This window comes from Alosa pseudoharengus, unplaced genomic scaffold (assembly GCF_046254945.1).
Source record: "Alosa pseudoharengus isolate Yale_2024_CS ecotype anadromous, Long Island Sound unplaced genomic scaffold, YU_APseudo_1.1 YU_APseudo_1.1_scf_14, whole genome shotgun sequence".
Classification (NCBI taxonomy): domain Eukaryota; kingdom Metazoa; phylum Chordata; class Actinopteri; order Clupeiformes; family Clupeidae; genus Alosa; species Alosa pseudoharengus.
The window spans coordinates 36,876,747-36,903,337 of record NW_027468609.1 but is presented as its reverse complement, the minus strand read 5'-3'; the positions used below and the strand labels follow the sequence as shown (position 1 = coordinate 36,903,337).

The 26,591-nt window shown below is 40.5% G+C and overlaps 1 protein-coding gene across 1 annotated transcript in view; it reads left to right on the top strand.

Annotated features, from left to right (window-relative positions):
* Positions 1 to 26,591, top strand: part of rad23b (RAD23 homolog B, nucleotide excision repair protein) — a 36,073-nt gene that overhangs the window by 1,437 nt on the left and 8,045 nt on the right. The window contains exons 2-8 of the mRNA XM_076284880.1: positions 1,496 to 1,577; positions 1,840 to 1,919; positions 6,126 to 6,322; positions 8,446 to 8,492; positions 8,716 to 8,843; positions 9,315 to 9,456; positions 10,024 to 10,151. Coding sequence (XP_076140995.1) covers positions 1,496 to 1,577; positions 1,840 to 1,919; positions 6,126 to 6,322; positions 8,446 to 8,492; positions 8,716 to 8,843; positions 9,315 to 9,456; positions 10,024 to 10,151 — 804 coding nt within the window. The remainder of the gene's footprint in view (positions 1 to 1,495; positions 1,578 to 1,839; positions 1,920 to 6,125; positions 6,323 to 8,445; positions 8,493 to 8,715; positions 8,844 to 9,314; positions 9,457 to 10,023; positions 10,152 to 26,591) is intronic.

The following is a 26,591-nucleotide window of genomic DNA, read 5'->3' as shown; positions in this document are numbered from 1 at the left end:
AAGACTATTTTGAAAACATGAAAGTTTTAAATGTGCAAAAACAATAATTACAATAACAGCAGGGCTGTTGAGCTCTATACTCGCAAGATACATTTGGATGGCGACCCATCTTTAATGTTGCATAGCATCTCTAAATTTGATCCAAGGTGTTTCTGAAAATACATGAATCTTTTACAGTAGCTCTATAATTTTGAACAATCTGTTTTAGAGCTTAATAGTCCTGACCTATGAAAACAGTTGTGTTGATAGGGACTGATGTGGATATGTTGTCCATTTTCAATCTATCTATCAAACCATCTATTCAATCATGTCTGGTCTATTATTAGGCCTACCTCTTTTCAATCCATTATTATTAGATATTTCTTTTGTAAAGAAATAGGCCTACATCTATCCCTCATGTTATGCCAACATATTTAATTCACCTGAATATAGGCTGCAGTAGATAGAGGATTATTGACATCTGCTGTTGTCAGTGTGCAGGCTATCCCTTAAAGGCAGTTTAAAGGTTCAGCTAAATAAATAGCTCAGACAATGGCAGAAGTGCCGTTCGTCATGTTACAGTCTATGGTTATGAGGTTGTGCCATCAAAATGATTTTGGAGACGTAATGTTAAGGTCGAAAAACTCTGTCACTTTAGCTGATGAGCTCTCACCCCTCGCTGCCTTTCGATGCTTTGCTGAACATTGTGTAGCCTACCTGTAGGTCGTTGGCACCTTTATTTGTGACCGACGCGTAAGTGCCTGCTTTGCAGGTCCGGCACTCAGCTTCATGTTGATATCGACCGAGACAAAAACATGGAAATTTACGTTTTAATTCGTCCGTGAACTTACACTAAACAAGGAAGTTTGCGCTATTGAGGTGACTGACTGACCAATTAAATGTTTGAGATTACTATCGACCAATGACTGTATAGGTCAGGCTCTACACCCTACACTTTCCACTCAATGCAAAGCGAACTGTAGGGGGAGGCCGTGACTAGTATGTGAACGAAAGACATAGATATATCCATGAATGAAAGAGAGAGCAATGCAAATTCGCTGTAAACATGTTTGGGGCTAGAATAACAAAATCCCGGATGACTTTGAAATTCCGCCCGGACACATTTTTAGGTTTCAAAAAGAGGACATGTCCGGGCAAAAGAGGACGTCTGGTCACCCTAGCTTCATTCTATCTGTTGATATTCACTTACTATGGGCATGTCATTCACTAACGCCATAAATGCACATTCCATATCACGTTCGTAACTCGTTATGTAGGTTTCCGGGTAGGCTATGTGGTTGTAGTCTGGTGGTGTTTTATAGGTATGTTTTTGCTATGCCGTGGGGGTGAATCTGTGTCAGAGAGAAACTCATAATCCAAAATATCATTGTGACACTGAAGTTCTTTTTAGTAGTGCATATAGTAGCAAGACATGGTTGCATATTCTTGGGTATCATTTTGGGAACGCTGGTAATGAATACATTCATTTGACTCTTCTTTCACCTTTTCCCTTCAGGTAAAGGCCTTAAAGGAAAAAATAGAGAATGAGAAGGGAAAGGAATGTTTTCCAGTTGCAGGACAGAAGTTGATATATGCAGGTATGACTCTCTTTATTTTCCTGCCTCCTTTTCTATTTCTTGTATGAATGCGCTCTCAGTTTATTGTGTTAATGTATAATTTCCCCAACTGAATTCTACGTCAAGCTGGTCAGAGAAGCTGTGCTGCATCTGCAAGTCACTTGCCTAGATGGGGCTCATGTGGGTCAGATAGGGTGGTTTGGATAGATATGCAGCAGAGTACTGATGGGTAAATTGTACTATTCTCAGGTCAAATGTAAATAGATTTTCTTCTTCTTTGTAGGCAAAATCCTTAACGATGACACAGCTCTGAAGGAATATAAAATAGATGAGAAAAACTTTGTGGTTGTCATGGTAGCAAAGGTAAGTGAGCCTTTATTAACCTCCATTGAAAGATTTACTAGCTGCTCATGACCAACACTTTGGTCCTGGAGAATCCTGTAATGATTCAAATATGGTTTGCAGCTGAAGCAGGAAGGGCTAATATATTTCTGTACAAAATCTAAGCGAACCAAATGTTCTGAAAATGTATCTACAGAGATGTTCCTCCATAGAATTAGTTAAGCCTACTTACAGTCAGCAGTGCAAGACTGAAATAAGCATAGCGGCAGCACATGAAAGCATAGATGCGGTATCTCTATCCAGTAACGGTAGTGGCAAAAATTAGAGCGCAGAGATTAAAGTTCTCCGTCGCTACGACGGATTTCCGTCAATTTGATTTTAGAAATGCCATTTTTGAGATCGATGCAGATCCGATGAGAGAGAGAAAATGGGAGGTCTATCACTTTTTCTTTTTCTAAGGCAACTACAAATATTAGGTCCGATGAATGAATGAATTTTGTGCTGTTAAATGTTTACGGACCTAATAGTGTTCTTGAGAACTTTCTGTGTCTCAATCAGTGACAGCTCAAGGCTCCAAGTTTCGCTTTGTTTATGTTGTAGCCTATACACTTGTCTCATTAGCCCATTTGCTTAAAAAACACACATTTTAGGAGGGGGGGGTTGAAAATGATTATTTACAATTAAAGCTTAATGTCATAGGTCACATCCCACCTGTGAGCTAAACTATTACACGTATCTTTGATGTCAATACATTGTAGGTGTGTAGGTCTAATTGAGTTCCTTGATTGCATAACTTCACTTAGTAAATTGGGGAGACTAAACTATGTTGTGATAAGACTTTAGCAGAGTTAACTTGAATGCAGCAGTTTTGAACAAATTTGCGCAGCATGGTCACAATGCTAAGCGGATTTAATAGAAATTTAGCCCGTCATCTTTTTATGCAATGTTTCTATGTACCAACAACAATCCTTAATGTTTTGTTGAATGTACATGCAGAGGAGGAGCAGCAGATCCGTTATGAGAGGGGGCGGGGAAAGGCTGCGTGTGTCAAAAGCACAGCTCAATGAAAGGATTTTATCTAATTTAAACAGTACAGCATAGAACATTATTGTGTGACGGCCACTGTTGATTTTATGGCGGCCCACCACAGATTAGTCAATGTATGGAAAAACACTGTGGAAACGGGGGAGAACGGCAAGCCATACAGTTCATGGTCTCGGGGGTTTGCTTTTGCATGGTTTGCTGCAAGAAAATTGTTTATGGAAGCAATGGGAAAAAAGTTTTATCACGCCACCAGTCTGAAGATGGTCATAAGGCTAGCGTTCATGCTCTTCAGGACACATCTTCCATACCTGGTGCAACTGCCACCACGACAGAGGTAGACTACACGCAGTCAGCCATGTTTATTTATGGCTGTCTGTGTTTGTGCTCAGAAAGTATGCATATGTTCTTTCATAGCACAACACGACCTGTCCCTCACCATATTGCAACCTCTTGTCAACCTTATACGATCCGTTGCTGAAGACAAGAGTGCCCTCTCCAGATTGGCGTTATTGTATGTACAGACCGCCTACATGAGCACACACGGTATTGCTGCTCATTGGAAAACTGAGTTCTCTGTCAAACTCAAAACTACCATTTTTTTCTTTTTATCATCGTTTCCCAACCTTGGGGTCATGTGGGGTCGCCTGAGATACTGGGTATTAGGGCTGGGCGATATGGCTGAAAACTGTATCACGGTATAAGTATTTCATATCGGTCGATATCGATAATTATTTAACATTTTTTTAACATTAACCTTCCTCTGATTTGAATCACCTCAGTTATCAATCAAAGCAAACAGGGAAAAGAAATAGCAACACAATCATGAAAAACACTCAAATAAATAATTGTGCACATAAGTCTGAATGAAAAGCAGCACTGGTTGAAGCCTGGAAATATTGTAAACAAAGTAATTTGCTAGTAAGTCTACTGGTTAGACTGTTCAGTTTCCCCACGTGTGTTTACGTTTCAAATGAATACTTTTTCTCCTTGGGACAGGCCCGTTTGAGTCTTGGAAAATACTTTTCCATTTGCATCGGGATTGAGTTGATTAGAATTTAGCAGTCAATTTCAATGCAACAGTTTTGAACAAATTCGTGCAGCGTGCTAATGATGCTAACCGGATTTAATAGCAATTCAGTCGTCTTACCCGATTGTGAATGTTTGGAATACATGTGCATGCTGAGGAGGGATGCACCTAGAGAGAGAGGGAGAGAGAGAGCGCACGGGGCAAGGACTCATTGAGAGTCTGTGTTGAGGTAGGCCTACTTCTATCGTCTACTCTGGTAGAGTTGCACATACTAGCTACAATGCAAGATTTATTTATGGACAACGTAAGGCGGGAGGTGTGTGTTGCTTTTAATTATCGAATGTTCTATCGAACACATTTTTTATTGATATCGATTACATGTCTATTGCGATACATATCGCTATCGTTTTATCGCCCAGCCCTACTGGGTATCTTACAATTGACCAGTATTTAATGTACATTAAAATATACATTAAATAGAAAAATAAAAAAAAAACCATGATGTCTTAGTTAAGTAACGGATCCTTCATTATAATTTAGCTAAGTAAAAATAGACTTAAAATAGCATGTTTGAACGGGCACTGCACTAGTAATGTTAATTGTGTAATGACATGAGTGCTCAAGGGACAGTGAGGTGTGTGTGTGTGTGCTGTCTGTCCGTTCTGTCTGATGGTGGATGTTTGTATTACGAATTAGTGATGTTCGATGTATCTTCTAAATTATCACAAAACCCGACACAAAACAAAGCTAGTCTGTCACCTGAATTTACACCAGATATGAATATTGATTATTTAATTTCAAAACTAACATGGAGTTGCCCTTTGCTGCTCATGAAAAACTTTGGAACCTGCCTGCAGGGCTTTACACATTGATCCTAAGTGATAAGGTGCAGCTTGGAGATGGCATGGCATTCCAATTCATCTGAAAAGTGTTTCCTAAGGTATAGGTCAGCGCTCTGTTTTGGCTAGTTATATCGCTGTGTGCACAGGAGCAGGACCTTGCTATGTGTTGCCCACTGCTTCGTGGCCTAGGTGATGTTCTTAGACCAGGGGTCTCCAACCTTTTCTTCTGGGAGCAACTTTGATAAAATGAATGTGGCCAAGTGCTACTAAGATGCATTGCAAGTTAGCTCTGGGGTAGCAAATTAAGTTTTCCGTCTTAACATGGGAGCCACTCAAAGGCAGAGGACAAAACTGTGTTGAGCAAAACGTCTGCATTTCAGACTTCTTTGTCCCAGCGAGAGTTTAATAGGTGCAATAATTCATAACCCCCATGTTATTTTAAAATAGCGCAATTCCACGGAAAATTGACTTTTTGTCACATCCAAAACACCAGTGAAATGCCTTGGCATTTTTATGATGTGAATGATAACATTCATTTTTTGTGCATTTTCTCATGTACATTCTTCAGCCAAAAATAGCAAATGCTCAAATGTCATGTAATCATACCATATACCATACCATCACATTTTATTGGCGTTATGGATGTTACAAAAAACTTCATTTTCCATGGAATTGCCCAATAGGAAAAATCACAAGATACCGGATCTCAAAGATGGCAGCTTTTTTTTCAGAGGTCTGTACGGTTGGTTACTTACATTACAGGAAGGGTTGGGATGTGTACAACTGCCATTGGTGTTACGAACATACATTTCTTTGAAGGATTTTTTTGAGAGCTGTGTCTCCTAATTATAAAGTGTCTGGCTTTTTACAACCCATATAGCCACAAAAAAATTGTGAATTGAGACTGCATGGATGTCTGCTAGATTTTAGATTTTTTTTTAGATCTTTTGTTTTTTTAAACTCCAACTGTACTAGTTATGCCTCCACTAAGCAACCTGTTACGATTGGACTGTTTCCGCTGCTGTTACATTCCCTGTATGGTTGTTCCTTAGTGATATGTGGGTGTGGTGGAGGAACAGTAGGCAACCAATCATTACGTTTAGAACTTGCCTTCAAGTAAAAAGATTTAAAAAAAAAGGATAAAAGTGTTTGGTAAATATCAGTCACCTTTATATCCTTCCCTACAGCAGGAGGGGAATGTGAGGTAGTGTTTAGGAAGGGCTCTGCGTAATTGGATGGGTAGGTTGCTTCAGCAGTAACATGGTGATTTTAAACTTCAGATGTAATAGACTTACTGACTCTCTTGTCATGCAGCCTAAAGCAGCTCCTGCTGTAGCTCAGCCTTCCACTGCTACAACAACCACAACTAGCTCCAGCACTACAGCCTCTACTACCCCCTCTAGTGCAGGGGCAACAGCTCCTGAGAACCCCCCGGAGAGTGCGTCCAAGGAGGACAAGCCTGCAGATGAGAAGCCTCCCACCAGTGCTGCACCTGCCTCCACACCTACCCGGTATTCACTGTGTTTGGGATATCCTATATGATGTCGACATATAGAAGTGTATATATACTCTTTTGATCCCGTGAGGGAAATTTGGTCTCATTTATCCGAATCCGTGAATTAGTGAAACACACTCAGCACACAGTGAACACACAGTGAGGTGAAGCACACACTTATCCCGGCGCAGTGAGCTACCTGCAACAACAGCGGCGCTCGGGGAGCAGTGAGGGGTTAGGTGCCTTGCTCAAGGGCACTACAGCGTGCCTACTGGTTGGGGTTCAAACCTGGCAACCCTTCGGTTACAAGTCCGAAGCGCTAACCAGTAGGCCACGGCTGCCCCGATCTGGTTTTGTATTCTATACTGTTTTGAAAACCTTTTGCATTTAAGTTAAAGGTACAGTCAGCTATTCTGGAGAAAGCTTGTTGATATTCAAACATAGACGAACCAAGTATATTCCTCTCTTTAGTCCTCCTTTTAGGCTCCTGCCTCAGGGCCAATGTTTGACAGGGACAGTGGATATGGTCACTTTCCAGTTTAATACAGTGTCTGTGTCTCAGGACTAGGGGTGTCACGATTCTCCAAATCCTCAATTCGATTTAATTTTCGATTTTAAGGTCACGATTCGATTTGATTTTCGATCTTTTTTGAATTACATTACTATTAATGCAATTCTCATGTTTACTTTGTTTGCCTTATTTCCAGTTCTGTTTTGGGGGGCTTTTATTTTGAAACCGTTCTTACCGTGAGCTGGGCTACTAAACGGAACCGACAATTACACGTGAACATAGAGAAATTTAATAACACAGAATGATAATTTGACTGTTATAGCACACGCCAGAGAGACACAAGGTTTGTGTTCACAGAGTATTGCACTGTTAGTGTGCATTTTATGCCTTAAAGTCATTATGGGCTAATTGGAATTAAAATAGCCCCACATCATGACATACCCTTCAACATATCTCCCGATTGGCATGGGGTACTTTCCATACCATCATCTCTCAATGCAAATCAAACCAGCTATTAGGCTAACTGAAATAAAACCATGCCAATCTAAAGGTATGGTAAAGGGTATGTGATGTGGGGCTATTTTAATTCCAAAGGTCAAGGGAACTTTATCAGGATGCAAGGGAACTTTATCAGGATGCACTTCGAATTATGCACCTTTCAGTAAATACTGGATGTTGAGGATATTTGAGCAGTTTTTTTTTTCTTTTTTGTCAAATGAAAACCAACATTAAAAGTAAACTATTACTATAACCACAAAGCCTACTAAAAGTAAACTATTACTATAACCACAAAGCCTACTAAAGCCTACCATAAAGTAGGCTAATAAATTTGTTTCTATCTCAGGTGACTTTGTAGTTCTTCAGAGCCCTAATTTTTACTATCCCTGCTGTCTTTACCATGTCCATTACAGACACTAGCATCAAGTTTACCACTGACACCTCTAACTATGTTGGACAAAGGGTCGAAATAAACATTGTATGCTTAGTGGATACTGTCATGCAAATGCAAAGACGCACCGTGACTATAATAGGTGATCGATGTCATTTCCAAAAGTCATATATTCTCCTTCAGAATTAGAATAGGTGAATAACAAATCCAAGTCTTCATCACAAGTGAACGTTTTATTTACCATTTGGTGTATTTCTGCTACAATTTGCGCAAAAACAATGATCAGAATCACTTCCGTGTCAATACAAACAAATGTACTTATTCTCCGGTTTTGTCACGTTTGATTGTACTACTTCCTGTGCACTTTGAGAAGTGATATCGGGCTTGAATCAAAGCTCTGGATGTCTGCCATCTAGAGTACAAATGAGATTTTACACTGTACTCGGGTTTATAGTTTGTTTTATTCAGTAATGACGCTTGTCGCAATTTTGCGACTTTGGCGGTTAAAGAGTTAAGGAAGAACATTTATTGATGTATAATACATCAATGATATATGATACATTATTCATTCACACGCAAAATTGGTGTCCTTAAAGGTTGTTTAAAGGGAGTCTCCCTTAAGGGGAGTTTTCATATTTTTTTTTTTAATTAAGGCATTAAGATCATAGTCAACTTTAGCATGTGTATGTACAGGGTATGTAAACGTATGAGCACAACCATAATTACTTATCTATTACAGATCTTCAGCAAATGTTAATATATTTGAAGAAGCAACATCTGCATTGGGTGAGTAGGGAGAAATCACTTGTTCATGTCAGGTCTTTGTTTCTTCATCTTTCTAACTGTTCTTGACAATGTATGGTTAGTTATGTCATTGTGTTCCCTACAAAAACTGCTTAAAGTTTTCCTTGCATGTATTTAAAAGACTTTTAAGACTACGTCATAGATTTTAGTCTCCATGTAGCTTTGCTCTGTTTGTACCCATTATCCTTCTGTCTCTCCCTCTCAGTGACAGGCCAGTCATATGAGAACATGGTGACCGAGATGATGCTAATGGGTTATGAGAGAGAGCAAGTGGTTGCTGCACTAAGGGCCAGCTTTAATAACCCAGACAGAGCTGTGGAGTACCTGCTTACGGTGAGAAAACAATATTTTTTTGTTTGAAGATCCATGTTCACACTTAAAGGAGAATTCCGGTGTGATTTTGACCTAAAGTGTTTTGAAACATGATACCGAGTGTGAACGTATGTCTCATAGCCCATCTCGGCTTGTCCGCTGCACTCAGAAATCTGGCGCTAGTTAGCCGATGCTACCAACAAGGCGGTCAATGGTGGTGCCTCGGCATCGGCATAGCCATGCAAATAAATCACTGTTTTACACCATTTACGAGGCTCAATGTATCTCCACACTTCATTGGTAGACTTCCGAGGGCCCTGACATTTAAAACGGGACATTGAGAACTTTGAAAAAGCACGGGGACAAGCCGAGATGGGCTATGAGACATACGTTCACACTCGGTATCATGTTTCAAAACACTTTAGGTCAAAATCACACCGGAATTCTCCTTTAAACCCAGACTGTGAGTTCCTTTTTTGTTTATCTTGTTAGGGCATCCCAGTGGGGGAGGGGGAGAGTAATACTGGTGCTGAGCAGGTCAGTCCTGCTGGGGGGGGCGCCCCAGCTGTCTCCACTGGAGCCCTTACTTCCCCTACAAGCACAGCTCCTTCACAGCCCGTGGCTGCATCTGGAGGTGAGAGAAAGGCATGTGCACGCACACACACACACACACACACACACACACACACTTACTTTCTTGCAGCTCTTGACTACTTCCTGGAGGTATGTAAAAGGGATGACAACTCGGAGCCCAGTGCAGGGCGTACTGATTTGTAGGGTCATTTTACTCACATGCTTGATGGGACATAAACAGGTGTGCCCTATGCTGAAAATAGGGTTCCAACGGGTCATGGAATTTCTGGAATATCATGAATATCATTTTGGAAAGTCTATTCCAGACATGTGAAGGGAATTTTATCATTTTTGGCGCCAAGTCATGGAATATCAGGGAATTTTGTTGTAGCAGTTTAAAATGTACTTGTCAAAATGCATTACAAATATATTAGGTTATATTTTAGTTGTTCGGTTTACTGCTTGCTTGAGTATTTGTGGTTAGCCCAACTTTGTTTATTCAATACCCATTTAGCCCCCATTGCTATTGAATATTTGGATTTCCTTTGGTAATTTGAGTATTGAGAAAAGGTTGTCAGGCATATTTAATTTGTACATGTTCTTGCTTATATGATGTATGATCTCCTAGCCAATCCCCTTGAATTCCTGAGGAACCAGCCCCAGTTTCAACAGATGCGGCAGATCATCCAGCAGAACCCCTCACTGCTACCAGCTCTCCTGCAACAGATAGGCAGGGAGAACCCTCAGCTTCTGCAGGTATGAACACTCTCATTACTTTCTCACATAATTTCATCTTCCTCCAGAGACCATAATCATTAATTAAAACTCATTGTGGCTGTGACTGTGGACCCATTATTTGTTGTACATGCTGCCACATCCTAACCTGACTCTCGCCAGATGAATTTCGTTCCGCCTAGCTCCACTCATCCATCTGGTATCGCTCCATTGGAGAGGTGTTTCAGAAGGCTGGGCCTTATCAAAAATCCTTGCATATGATTGGATAAGCCACTTGTCCGTCATCTTTATTGACCATCGTTTCCACCAACAAAAGCCTTCAGAGCCGTTCTCTGATGTTCTTTTAACGAAAAAATATTGGGTAGATTGGACAACACGAAAGAAATAGCAGCATCAATGTTGACGCTTGCTTCCTCGATGCAAGCTGCCATTGTTGTCTGAATGAAAACGGTCTCAGTCGCTTCTCCGCTACGTCACATCTATGAAACTCCCGCCCTGCGTCCTGATTGGCTCTACCATAAAATCTGGTGCCGAAATCACTCCCAAAGGAAGCGACCCCAGATGGATGTGAGTGGAGCTAAGCGGAGTTTGCAAAACCAACTGCAGTACAGTACAACCGCAGTACATCATACAGTTATACACAATACACAAAAATGACTAGGCACCGTTGCTCACATACAATTAAGAACAAAATTATTCATACCCCTGGCAAATATTGATTTAATGGTGATTCTCTCTTGCCCAATATGTTTGGTGTGACATGAAATATTTGCAGAGGTTTTCCTTCAGAATCTTGATGTAGTCCTTTTTTCTCATGTAATTTATTTTAACAATATTGCCAGGCCCTGAAAAACACCCACAGCTAATAAATTTCTATAAATATGTAATGTAGGCCTAATGTATCACATGTCATTAAAGTAATTTGTTAAATTGATATTTAGAGTTCAAAGAGGGTTCTCTTCATTATTCATACTATGCTATCTCAATGTGACCATCGTTAATGAAATAGGCCTACCAAGTTCAAGTTCATGAGAAGGCAATCTAGACCGGTTTTATAATTGTAGTCTGCTTTTAGCCTATATTTCCACCCTCTGTTTGAAATATAAGATAGCTATGTGCACACGATTGCGTTTTTGCAAGTTCCAAATATGTATGGAGCAATCACTCGCTGAAAAACAGAATAACTTTGAAATATGGCATCCAAACTTAAACCAGGTAGTTGTGCAATTTCTCTTGGAACTATTAGTCCACTCTCTTCCGTTCATACCAACTTGTGCTTTTTAATTTGGAAAATATTAGAGGCTTGAGGAGAAGATGGAAACATGCAAGCGCATAGGAGGAGTGCGCACAAGAAAGTATGATAACTTATTCTAAAACATAGGCTACAAAACACATAAATAGACCACGTAAATTAGGCAACATTATTTCCAACCATGATTTATCCACAAAATGTATTATAGTATGTCAATGCATGGCCAGCATATATGAAACAAGGCAGACCAACAAATCTTTACATGTTGCGGTGTCATTCATCCTTTTTTGCATGTCTTTCCAATTAATACTAAAGCCAGATGAGAATATAATATTACAATAGTTGGCCTATCATAGTAATCGGATATTAACTACACTATAAGATCATTTTTGGCATTATCACAGAGTAGGCTATCTTATCGGGATTCCATGAAATGCGATTCAGCGTGACTCATAATAGACTACGTGCACGAAAGGTTCTCTCCGCTGGTTTGTTTCCGGTGGAGCGAGGTGTATTTGAACCTGCCGCTGTTGTTAATGTAATTAGTGTCTACACAGACTTGGTTGGGTGTTGCACTAGGGAATCAGCACGTTGCTATAAAGAAGGATTTATGCATGTGTTAAAATTTGTTATTGGGGTTAACAGGATATTCATTGTAGGAGTGAAGATGTAAGGAGCAGATTATAACAAAAGATGTCGTTACAGCACAGTTAACGCTTCACCGGAAATATGAGCGTATAGTAGAGCCCGACCGATAAAGGATTTTGAAGGCCGATACCGATACAAATATTTGTTGATTTAAAAATCCGATATATCGGCCGATATATATATATATATCATTTTTTTTTTTTTTTTTTTTTCAGAAACGCGCAACAAAACATTAACAGATTTCCCTAACATTAGTTATTTGTAGTTATTTATGAGTATTGACTAAAATAATATGATAATGCATTTCAAAAACAAACTTGTTTATTTTTAAATAATATTGTCACAGTGGAACAGAGGAACATCGAAATATATTAAAGTTCTGATAAATAAAATGTATAAAAATAGAAACTTAAGATATGAAACTTTAGTCTTTTGAACAAAAACATAATAATAACAACAACAACCAAATCAAAGTTACCAATATTAAAAGACTTAATAATTACAAAAAATAATGATGACATTATTACTATCATCATTTGTATTATCATTAAACAAGATAAAGGTCACTCTTAAATGTTTGAGTGTGCGTGTGTAATAATTAGTCCCTATTGCCTTATAAGCTACCTTATAATTACAATGTCAGCTTGCTTATCCCTTTACCTGCACTTTTAAAATTATTTCCATCAAGCTACATCAAACCATTTTCAATCATCAATTGCTGCCTGCCTTCTAAAACCTACTAGCCTATTTAGTGATCTAAATCCATTATGTAACTCGTTAATGCTGCGGCTGAACGACAGTCTGAAACGCACACTTGGCGTCATTGGATTTCACACACGTGTAAAAGAAAAGCTAACTTTTATGCACAAGCTACGTTTTGCACAAGCTACGCTTGATACTTTTCCCCTATGTCTAAATGTTCACTCCTCGCACGTCTAACTTACATTTTTGAAATGCAGGGACTGTAACTACAGATATACTAGTTATAAATCATTATTTTATTTAGGCAGAATAAGTTTGTTGTGGTTTCCAAGCTCATTAATGTTAACGTTAGCGGTCTTCCACTGAGATTCATGGCATTAGCTAGCTTTGTGGTTAGCTAGTCTATGATGAGCCCTAATTTAGCAATGGATAACGTCATACTGCAAATTGTAAAACATACGTTTCCAAATAACAGGCCGGGGAGAGATGATACGTCTCACTGCTATAACTGTCACGCTATTAAAGAAATACATCTTCAGTCACATTGTCAAAAGTTAAAAGGACAGACAGTCAACTACACTGGAACAACGTAACGTAATTACTAGCTAATTCCGCTTCACTCTCGGCTTATTTAACAGCAGCAAAACTGGACATTGTTTTCACAAATTTTGTCATGCTTATTTGAGTTAAGAGAACTGATGGGGATGTTCTTTTAATTGTTATTTCAAGCAATGTATGTCTCGTGACCAAATCACCATGAACACACTTCACTGATGATCTCTCTCGCGGATAACTGGTTCTCTGCCCGACTCTGGCTGGATCAGCAGGTTGCAGGATGTGTGGCGCGTTATACACGAGTGTTGCCAGCAGGGACGGTGTAGAGTGCCCTCTGGTGGACAAACTATACAACGCCAACACTTATGACATGGTTGAAGGGTGTTTCGTCCGTTTTTATTTTATTTTTAAAATATTCATTTATCGGCCATTATAAATGCCAATACCGATAGTTTGGAAAATGCTTAATATCGGCCGATAATATCGGCCCGCCGATAAATCGGTCGGGCTCTAGCGTATAGGAAAAGCTTTTTGTGCACCTAGTCTATATTGCATAGCCTATATTATGCTTAAAGTCATATTAGCCTAGACCCTACAATGTTTTCGTGAATTTAATTGTTTGGAAGAGCAGAAGAAAGGCCTACATATTATTCTTTGTCCCACCTTTCAAACGAGCCATAGTATGTGTTCATAGCTATAACATAGAATAAAATAACCTTGTGTTACTTCCAAACAGCAGCCAGTTTGTGCCTGTTCCTCTGTCCCTCACGCACAGACACACATACAGTGGGCAGTGCTTCGACTTGGCCAGCTTCCCTCGCGGTCCGCGGGCGGGATCACGCGACTTTAATTTATATTTTTCCAGTGACGCTGCAACGACGCTGCAACAACCGGCAGAGGTCTCAAGTGAGCAGGGTGTCTCGTAAAAAGAAATGGAGCTGGAAAACCCGACACAGACTTCACTACAGACTTTAGCAGACTGGTTTAGAAATAATTAAATAGCCAGAAATATGCCTGCCCTGCCCTAATAAAGAAATATTTGGTTAACGGCGAGTGAATCCTGTTTGCAGCCGTAGAAGAAATGCAGGACAAATTAAACATTCTGGTTTTCTCCGAGTGCAACGATGATAGACAGACATCTTTTGGACAAAATATAGAGCATATTAACCTCCGTTGCTCAGCCAAATGCCTTCCTGTTACGTCCTGTTATCACGGAGTTACAGGCGATAAACGATTTTTGATGGTCACAAGTTTACTTCATTAGCGTTTATTTTTTTGATTATTAAAGAGTGTTTTTCATTTAAAGGCATGACTTCGTGCTTATTCAGAAGAGCATTTAGTGCTCTCCCCAATCCCAGACGTTCACATTGCATGTTTGTTTGTAATGGATGCAACCGCGAGATACGCTTGTCATAGGCGCCGATACCGTGGGTGCTCCGTCCCTCGGGCACCCACTGAAAACATTGAGCACCCACGTGTGCCAGCTTACAGTCCCGGCTAAATTTATATTAATTTAAAAGCAAACATCGCAGTTTATGTTAAATTCAGCATCTCTCATAATGTGATTGGATATGTTGTTGTCAATTCCCTACTCCATATACTAACCACCAATGAGCGCGGCTCTCGTATGAAAATTCCTGACACTTCCCATCTGAAGAATTAACGCAAGGCTTTGTCGGGTCTTCAGCCCCGAATGTTTAAAATGTATATAGCCCTGAATATCATTTTAAAAGTAGTCTGACAGCTTATTGTTTTGTGACACAGCTAAACACTGGTACCTCATAGAACGTCTATAACATAGCCTAGGTGGTCGCAACTCACAAAAGTAAAGCAGATAGAAAGAACTCACGCAAATCTAGCCTACAACACGCAGACAGCTTCATGCGCAGGGGAGAGAGCGCGCGCGCGCACAGGTGCTTTATAGTGGGGGGCCTTAAGCACATAAATAGGTTGTTTCGCGCAATTTCTTCTAAAAGCGCCAAATTTGGCACAGATGTAGCTCAAGTTATACTGAAATGATTTAGCAAGGGCGCCGCAGCCAGAGACCCTCGGGGCCAAGATGGCAGCCAATCCGATATGGCCGCTGCCCGAAAAGGGTTCCGACTAGCTTTTAACCACATGAGCTACAAATACAAACTTGATGTCTTTTACAACTTAATTGATCATGGGAAACACATAGGAATGTTTATATTTATGACCCAGTATATCTGGACAGCTTAATCCTCCAATTCCAATATGGACCCTGTCCAAAAAAGCAGTTTTGACTGTAGTTATACCCCATTGTTTGCGCCAATTTTTCTACAAGCACCGAATTTGGCACAGATGTAGCTCAGGTCATACTGAAATGATTTAGCTAGGGCGCCGCAGCCAGCGACCCTTGGGGCCAAGATAGCAGCCAAATCCAATATGGCCGCTGCCCGAAAAGGGTTCCGACTATAACTTTTGAACCACATGAGCTGCAAATACAAACTTGATGTCTTTTTCAGCTTAATTGATCATGGGAAACACATATAAATGTTTATATGTATGACCCAGTATATCTGGACCCCTTAATCCTCCAATTCCAATATGGCCTTACACCCCATTGTTTTCGCCAATTTATCTACAAGCACAAAATTTGGCATGGATGCAGCTGAGGGCATACTGAAATGATTTAGCGAGGATGCCGGAGCCAGTGGCCCCTGGGACCAAGATGGCTGCCAAATCCAATATGGCCGCCACCTGAAAAGGGATTACTGTAGGCTGCATATTTTGAACCAGATGAGATACAAATGTAAAATTAATAAATATTTCACCTTTTCTGGCTATGGGAAACACAAAATATACATATATATTTATTATTGGGTATATGTGGACCCTCAAAGTCCCCAAATGCAATCTGGTGACTGTCCAAAAAAGGGTTTTGACTACAACTTTTGAACCGCATAAGCTACAGATGAAAACTATTTTTTTTTTACCATGACCACACATTAAATGACCTAAGCTTTCTCAAAAAATAGAGTCTGCTCTGACCCTTCTTTGGGGCAGCCGTGGCCTACTGGTTAGCGCTTCAAACTTGTAACCGGAGGGTTGCAGGTTCGAACACAGACCAGTAGGAACAACTGAAGTGCCCTTGAGCGAGGCACCTAACTCCTCACTGCTCCCCGAGCGCCGCTGTAGCAGGCAGCTCACTGCATTGGGATTAGTCTGTGCTTCACCTCACTGTGTGTTCACTTTGTGCTGAGTGTGTTTCACTAATTCACGGATTGGGTTAAATGCAGTGTCAAATTTCCCTCACGGGATCAAAAGAGTATACTTATGTATACAGCCTCAGTAGCCTGGAAAATCCAGACCCTGATAATCTAGAAAGATTAAGGGTCTGGCAAAGAGCAATGTAATGGCCCAACTCGAGGGGCGGCAACAAGCATGCATTTAAAAATCTCACTGCACGCAATTGGATAAAACTAGACCATGTTTACTCTGAATGATTTCGGACTTCGACGCAATCGGATAACAATATGACCAATGTGTACTGTCCACCAACGTTGCAGAGCTGTCTTCATCCGTTTAGCTGGTTCCCCGGAATGTTGGGGTAAAAGTAACGTGCATCATTGCTCTTTGCCAGAGTGTCTCGCAGAGACAATTCCATTCCAGGGTATGTATACAGCCTCAGTGTACCTCCAATCCAGTTTATTGTCTATAAGAACCCTCACATATTTGTAGTTCTCAACAACTTCCTCACCCAGTATTGAAATGGTATTTAGCTCAGGCCTGGCCTTACAAAAGACCACCACCATTTCCCTTGTCTTAGCCACATTCAAGACAAGGTGGTTGTTTCTGCACCATGTCACAAAGTTGTCCACCAGTTGCCTGTACTCCGTCTCCTCACCATCACTGACACACCCCACAACTGCAGTCTGTGAACTGTCTGAGAACTTCTGCAGGTGACGGCACAGTCCCTTGTGGTGCTCCTATGCGACTGACTATCTGTTCAGACACACACCCTTTCATTCTCACAACCTGTGGTCTGTCAGTCAGGTAATCAGTAATCCATGAAGTTGTGGAGGTCTCTACTTGCATCCTTCAAAGGTTGTCACATAGCAGCATAGGCTGTATGGTGTTAAAAGCACTTTGAAAAATCAAAGAACATGATCCTCACAATACTGCCAGCCCCTGTCCATGTGAGAGTGTCTTCTATCAGGTAGCAGGTAGATTAAGGCATCCTCCACACCCACCTCTGGACGGTATGCAAATTGTAATGGGTCCATGTAGTGGTCACCTGTGGTCTCAGAAGATGACCAACAACAGTGTTTAGCCAACTACTTCCTTTCCTACCAACTTCCTTCCTAACCAGGTGTACTTTTTTCTATAAGTGTTTTGTTCTTATGACTACAATTGTGAGAGAGACCATGAGAATGAGAATTCATGAGAGAGCAAACAGTTATTGTGTGCACATCCCACCTTCTGGCAGGTGCAGGACAAATTAAAACTTACTCAATTGAAAAAATATAATGTCCGCAACACTGCTTTTGACTCCCATATATTTAATGCACAACAGGCAACGTTTCGACCCTGCTGGGTCTTCTTCAGGCAAAAATTCATGAGAGAGACCATGAGAATTCACTGTTGTTTTTATGTTATTGCTGTTTTTTTGATATGCTAAGCAAACCTTTGAAGAGTTTTGGACAAATTGACTATATTATTCTTTTAACAATTTGACATACTATAAATATTGCCTTGCAATAATAATTGTGTCTTATTCTTTCTTATATGATTACATTTTGAAATGTATTCACCTGTGGTACACTGAAAGCATTTCACTTTTATAAGGAAATTAATCCACATTGAGAATAACCTTCAAAGTTGTGGTAAAAAAAGATTTTCAACCAAAGCCTTGAAAAGAATAAAGGTTCCAGACTTACACAAGCATACATATAAATATGCCAATGGACTTCCTGTGGTCAATAAACTAAAAATAGACACAACATCCTCATTTGTAGCGCATTTGGTTCAAAATTTGAAGCCAAAACCCTTTTTCGGACAGCAGCCATATTGAATTTAGGGAATTTGGGGGGTCCTGATATACCCAATCATAAATGTAAGTAGTCCTATGGGTTTCCCATCATTAAAAAAGGTAAAATAGACATCAAGTTTGTATTTGTATCTCATCTGGCTCCAAAGCTATAGCCGAATCCCTTTCAGGCGACAACCATTTTGGATTTGGCTGCCATGTTGGTCTCAGGGACCATTGGCTCGGGCGGCCTGGCTAAATCATTTCATTATGCCCACAGCTGCATCCGTGCCAAATTTTGTGCTTGTAGATTAATTTGCACAAACAATGGGGTGTAAGGCCCCATACTACAGCCAAAACTGCTTTTTTGGACAGCGGCCATATTAGAATTGGAGGAATAAGGGGTCTAGATGTCCCGGGTCATAAATATTAACATTCCTATGTATTCCCCATGATCAATTAAGCTGAAAAAGATATCAAGTTTGTATTTGTAACCCATGTAGTTCAAAAGTTATAGCCGGAACCCTTTTCGCGCAGCGGCCATATTGGATTTGGCCACCATCTTGGCCCCAAGGGTCGCTGACTCCGGCGCCCTAGCTAAATCATTTCAGTATGACCTGAGCTACATCTGTGCCAAATTTGGCGCTTTTAGATGAATTTGCGCGAAAATGTGCTTAAGGCCCCCCACTATTATGATTGTTGGCTTCTGATGGTATCTTGCTAATTCACTGAACTGCATTAGGTGACACAAATGGTATTGCCTTTATCTTAAAACTCCTTGTCTGAGCTACTAGCAGGCCTATGTTTTTTAAAAGTCAGATGTTCCCTGACAAAGACATTCGAAAATTAAGAATGTTTATTGACTTGAAAAATACACTAATTTTTGCAAACTCCCTTCATTCAACCCTTGAAGACATCGCGGTCTGGTGCACTATCAGTGTTGCGCGGGTTTGGTCACAAGCCCGATATTCGGGCCGCAAATATTAATTAGGACAAAATTATACCCGACCTGCGATCCGACCCGCTTATTTACAAAATGTGTGCTTTTGGTTATAGCCTGCATGCAGTGTGACAGTAGGCCATTTCTGTAAAACAAACTAATTTATTTGCGAAACTATGCAGTAGAACTACACGCAGTAGGCATGCAGGACATAATGTTTGCGCAGGAGAGAGAATGAGAATAAGAGCGCAAGCACGCACGCAACCACCAAGGATTAGAACACTAGGATAAGATTTGAAGGCCATGGACATACATCTTTCTTTCGAAAACAGAAATGGTGAGGCAAGGTATAGGCAAGAGAGATACATTGCTGGTCAAAACGTTAGCGTAAGAACTGGTTTATAATGCTGAATGAAGCACAAAGCACATTTACTAAAGCACATCCACTGTTTAAAGTCACAATCACAACGAACTAAGGTAACTTTTATGCATGCGCGAACCTATACATACCGGTAGATATGGCTGTGTAGTCTGCCATAACATTTATTCCTGCAGGCTGCCCGTTTTGGCTGTCATACTTTTAAATGGCTTCGCAAGAAGTAGGCCTACATAGACCATAACTTGTACTACTGTCATCTTCTTTAAGAACTTTTCCCAATATTTCCCATAGCCTATATCGCTTTTCCTGAAGGGGTGTCTTTATTATTTTAACTCGCGTCTTCAGCTTCTTTACTGTTGACTTTACTGTATTGATGCTTTACTGTATTGATGCTAGCCTTCTCGTGATATTTTAAGTAGGCCTATTTGTAGAAAATATATATTTAATTAATTTTAACTGACCCGCCCGCAAATGACCCGAATATCATTAAAATATTTTGGTTATGACTCATAACCGCGGGTGACCGCTTAATTTCGGGCAGACCGCGCAACACTGTGCGCTATGTAGAACGTTTCTCGTACCATTTAATTTCTCAGAATTTAGGTCCACTAGGCCTACAATAACGTCATCACCAAATACATCTTTTATTTTTAGTTGATCAACCACAAAGAGTAGCATAGGCCTACTGTGCACAGTGCACTGACGACTAGCAGCCCAAGGTAACCAGTTGTTGTAGATGAGAGGCAACCCCTTGTTTCAGATAGCCTGGACAACATGTTACCTGGGTGTTGCCTACGTTTTTAATTAATGGTAGCCTACTAGTTAATTGATTCGCGTAACATATTAGTTGGCTCAAAGAGTAGGGAATCAGGATGGAGAGAGTCACGTGTGTGTTGCTTTTGCGGGATCGAATCCAGTTTAATGCTAGTTTTCAAAACATATTTTTTTTTACATGTCTTTTGTCCGAGTGGCTGTAATGTAGCCGAGCGCTCATGGCGTATGAAAAGCGACTTCAAACCGCCTAAAACAACTTGTTTGTGAATGTCTGACAACTGCTGCAGCGCATGCACGCGCAAGGAAACCAGTAGGTGGAGAAACCAGAAGGCACACAACACCGGAATGATTTTAAGGCTATTTCGCATAGGCTAGTCAATGGTGCTATTTCACACGCATTATAGCGACCCCCACTCACCGGGGTTAGGTGGAAGGTGTTATAGACGATTGGCGTAGCCTACAGTGGACTAGGGCTGCTCAAAAATGACGTTCGAATATCCCCTCTAAAATAAACACATGTATTCGAATATATTGGAATATCTAGGCTATATTATTTGCGCATTATGTCAGTGACGCGCATGATGTCATCTGTTTTTAACTTTTTGTATGGTTATTGCTTGACAGGGGGGATCCCAAGCAGCTTTTAGCCATTAAGCATTTCCTAATTCACCTAACACTGATATTCAAAATGTTGAAACTATTTCGGCATAGCCTATAAGCAGTTTAATTAAATGTAATGTTAGTTGTAAACAAACGGTCTACTTGGTGAGGCTTGGCCTCACAGATAGGCCTATTAACTGACCGCCCGATTCACGTTGGCTGGGGGGGCAGAGGAGGCCATCAGACATTTGTTCCCAAGGGTCTATGAATCGTTAATCCGGCCCTGCCCCCAACGAACGCAACTTTCCAGTTTAAAATAAGTCTAGAGGACTCCTAACTCACTGACCTACTTACTGTAGGCTGCGCAAACCACACCTTTTTTTTGGGGAAGCCTGCATTCGAGGCAGGCCTTCTGTTGAAGAATTTTATATAAATCCTGCACTGACAGTAATCCTCCTACCCCCCGCTACTACACCTGTGGATAGTGTGGCATGCTCACGCTTTGTCTCCTTGCAAACTAGGCCTATAGCCCAACCATTTACGTCTTCAAAAAATAACAACTTGCCAGATATGCCTTCATATCTTTGGGCTTCATTCAGCATTTTGTTCTTCCACTGGAAATGACTTCTATATTTGCTGCCTGCTGCATCCTTTCTGTTTGTATTGTTTAGAAAAGGTTTGACATCTTGAGTTAATGCATTAAACATTGTTTGCTGGTAACCAGCCACAAATAGCCTACAGATTCTTACGTGCGTACATTATCTATTCTCTCCAAAATGTGCCCGTTCTATAGGCTGGCCAAGTGCGTAATTCTGCGGCATAAAGCAGATGTATTTGTTTATTGTACAGAAAAATAAAAATAACCTGTCAAGCAGTCAATTGACTACATTGCAGTCAATAAGTAGGGCAAATTACGAAACCAAAACGTGGGTCATAGTTGTCTAAGCCTCTGCTGTGAGGCCAAACCCATGAACAAAGACGCATTGATATCTGCAATAGAGTTTTTTTGGCGAAACAAGCTCACAGCTGAACGAGTCATAGCACTGAAGGGAGAGGCAACTGGCATGTGATCTCCCCACGGGCCAATGGATGTACAAGTTTTCTCCTGTGCCTACGATATTTAATCCAGTGTTTTGTCAAGTTGCAAAATGCTATTCGTTTTAACAAATTTTTATGATAGTATGAAGTACTTTTTGTATAGGGTACTATCCGATATGCGTATGGGCCTATTTTTGGGATTTTGCCCGAAATTGCACAGCGTCTACTGTAATAGCTCCTGTGTCCTCATACTGTGACCTATCATCAAATGCCTGGTATCCCCTGAAAGCTGAGACCTTGTAGAATTTTTAGAAACTGTCAGAATGACTATGTACTGTCAGTGCTACAGTAGCTGGAATATTGCTTTTTCTTTCAGGCGGTTATGTAAATCCCTGGAAATGGCCACATTTCAGATGTGAAAGTCCCTAAAATTGCCATTGAAACACATCAGAGGCCCACTCCCAGGTGTTGTGAAGATAAATATCTAAGGAAATATTTGTACAATGAAGTATGACCCCTTTAGAGACATTTTTGTGTGGAAATGCATATGCGTTTTGCTCAGTGTCCTTTTGGAGACTCCAAAAAGGACCTCTGGTTACCCAAAACGCATACTCCAAAGAAAGTCTAATAACAGAAGAACCCCTTGGCCTAGAATCATGATCTTGGTCTCAAATGAAAGCTGACACCCAGGGGTGTCATTACAGAGGTATTACACACAAAACACTACTTTTGCCAAACGCCTCAAGAATTTCAATAAAAAAGGACAAACAATATGCTATAGTGCAAATTTGTAATTGTAAAAGTAAATTTGTAGTAGTGCAAACATTTGTAAAAGGCAAATATGAAAATAGGTGAAGAGCAGCAAAATTGCTTCAGTGCAAACATAAAGTAAAACAAAATATGAGTGGGGGAACTATTTACATTTGGCACAATAGAATGCAATAAAGTACAGAGTAGAACACACAAAAATGGTGTCTTGAGCTGGCAAACCGTGCACTGTGCCAGTCTTCATCGCTGAAGTTGTCATCACTATCACTGAAGAGAACAGAGACAAAACAATCAAACCATATACACACAGGAGCACATTCAATGCACACTACATTTGCATTCCCTCCCCTATGACTGCATGTTCACAATACCACAGGCCCATTCTCTCATTCCAGTACAAACTATACCCCACACACATATCAGTCACCTTAGCCCCCCCCCCCCCCCCCTTCAGACTAATACAGGACACTCACCTTCTCACCTCCCATCCCGCTGTGTGTGTGTCTTTCTCTTTCTCATACACACACACACACACAGGTAGATTGCATCCCCTCCTCCATGGCAATGTAGGCTACTATACATAAACATACCATATATCGAGTTTCTGTTACAAATAGTGTTTACTCTAAGAAGTCCATGAATCCTTAAGAGTGTTCTGAAACTTCACTTTCCTCAATGTCACTTATCTCATCACTTTTTCTACTTTCACTCAATCTGCTGGTACCTTCCTCAGCTGGTTCGACATCCACGTTCTTTTCGGCATATTTTCTGCTTTCTTCTTCTTCAAAAGATCCAAATGATCCTTGAATTTACCCTTGGGGATCAATAAAGTATCTATCTATCTATCTATCTATCTAACTGTAAAAATTGTGACTGTATTCCTCTGACGAGCCGGTCGTACTAGTAAGCTATTGTTACGCACAACGAAGGTGGACTCAATTTCCCAGAGTTCCCCTCACCGGAGGGGGTTGTACCATACGTCATTCGAAAGGTCTACTCATTGGCTACAAGACGATCTTTGAACCATCCTCGTAGCTTGTCATACGCCAGAGCTGTTGTCAATCAAAGCTAACTTGTCCATTAGGCAGCTAGCATGGCTACCATACTTCTAACACGTGTTTCTCGACAACGGTACGTCACACAAAGTTGTCACTGCTGTCTACGAAAGCTTCCTGAACACGCTGAGTGGTGTGAATCCCGGTGATACATAGGATAAGTATACGAACTATGTGGTTTTCTGTCAGAGAAAAGTTATCGTTTGTTTTTTTACTAACAAAACGGTACTGTTTGGGTGGAGTTATGCATCTTCTAAACGTAATGTCGACAAAACACGGTGGATATTCGGATTCTCGTGCTTCTTGTGAACAGTATGACACCAAGCATGTTGGGGTAGCATGAAGCCCGGGATTTACACAAAGGCTGTAAGGTGAGGAGACACGGTGGTGGTGGGGGGCATTTTGGAACGTGACTAGTGATACAAGTTGTAGGTTTTAGCCGTTCGGGATGGGTTTCATTCAGTCGACACGGGTCTCAAATGAATCCTGAGGCCCTGGGATTTCCAATGGTGTATGCCATGACTATGTAGCTAGCACAATGACTCGGCTACGATTGACTTTACATTGAAATAGTGATTCGAACGAGTGATTTGGGTCGGTACCGGAACAAATAATGCACAACAGGTTAATTGCTTTATACTCAATACTTGATCAATGGCTATTGCATCTGTCTATTGAAAGTGAGAATGTGGCATGTGATCTACTGTGTAGGCTTCATAAAATAAAATAAACAGATTGCTAATGGCCTACATGGGGTGCGTTTCCCGTACAACTACGGAGGTTAGCTTTTTACTAACAGGATGCATCGTTCAACTAACCAACATGTAAGTTACGACTGTTTCCCAAAACTGTCGTACTTACATAGTATAGTTTCCAAACTTCAGTAGTCTGGACTAAGGTGGTTAATGACGTTTAGTAGCACGTGAACGGGCACCTGCACATACTTCTGTGGCGCATTGCGTTAAGGCCGGCAGATGACAGCCGCCGTTGAACAGCAGTTACCAGTCCCCTGTCCAAGAGTTCGAATCTTGGTTAAGATTTTGACAACAATATTGACATAGTTGTTTACCTAAGTTTATCTTTTGTGCAGATCATATTATCAAAATCAGAATCCGCCTTCTTGGCTTGGTTTGCGTAAACTAACAAGGACCCCCCCCCCTCCATGAAAATCAAAGGCTACATATTCTCAGCTGACTCGTCAAAAAGTGCGCACCACCTTATTATTATCTGCAGGTGTGTGACTTTTACTTACGTGCACATGGCTGCAAATTGACTTTTAATTTATGTATTTTCTGCCTTGGGCATTTTAAAATATGGATGTATGGTGGTTAGAAGTGTAAATATCAATTAGAAACCTAAATATATTTATAATTATTAATTTGCAAACAAATAACTGGCGTCAGTGACGTCTTTGACATGAAGATCCCTGGAACTATGCTTCTAGCATTCTACCACAGGTTGAGTGGTGTAGTTGTAACTACACAACTTTACGATAGTGGTTGCGAACGTTCGTTGCTACTATGGTTTTGGGAAACACTAACGTAGTGTAACGATGCATTGGACTAGGCCTATGTAAGTTCCAAATATGAATGTAATTCTGCGGCATAAAGCAGATGTATTTGTTTATTGTACAGAAAAATAAAAATGACATGTCAAGCAGTCAATTGACTACATTGCAGTCAAGAAGTAGGGCAAATTAATTTACGAAACCAAAACGTGGGTCATAGTTGTCTAAGCCTCTATAGCGTAGCCTGTTAAAAATGTCGCAGAAGCCTACCCAAGGCTACAGATTAATTCTGAACAGTTATTTCTCTACTGGCTCAATTATCACACCACTGTTTTGATTTGCGTAGTTGCGTTACCCCAACACTGACAATAATATAGACAGCAAATTTCGATTTTCGTTACCAGTAGTCAAGCCTTAAGCCATACCCAAGTAGCCTAAATCGAGGTAAATCGAGCTTTTTCAGAAGGGGCGGCAGGCAGAGCGATGTACAGTGGCAGAGCGACGCACAGTGGCTGAAAGTGGTACTAAAGCTTCACGCAGCTTCACGCCTCGTAATGTGCGACTGAAGTGGCCTTTTGAAAGCGATGCCCACTGTAACTCTGCCCCAACTCTCCCCGTCTCTCTGACACTGTTTTGGATTCTCGAAAGGGGGCAGTGGCAGTAGCTCTGGTTAGCAAAAAGACAGTCACGGTGAAGTAGGCTACACATTCAGAAATATATATTCACAACGTGGTATATTCAGTATATTCACAACGTGGCTATGTAGACCGCAACAACTGTGCTTGCCAGTGTTATAACTGCTGTAGCCTACATTATTCACCAACCGTTTTTTATTCAGGGAGAAATTGACTGAGTATCAAGCTCTTTTACAGCAATGTCCTGAGTTACAAAACATACAACAATAATCAAAATAACAAAACAAGAACAATAAAAGATACAAAAGGCAAATTATAATAATAATAATAATAATAATAATAACAAAAATCTAATAATGATGATGATGATGATAATAACAATAATAAATTGAAAATAAATAGAAAGAAAAGAAGGGGAATGTATAAATAATTATATAAAAGGTCTAAATATTAGTCAAAGCAAGAACATTCTGCAACAGCCATATCATCAGTCATACCCTTGAATTGGTCTAGTGACACAAACCTATCTAATTATGACCGACGCGCAGCGAAGCGGCGGGCATATAGGTTTAGTCAGATTTATTTATTTTTTTTATTTTATTTTTTTCCGCATGCCCA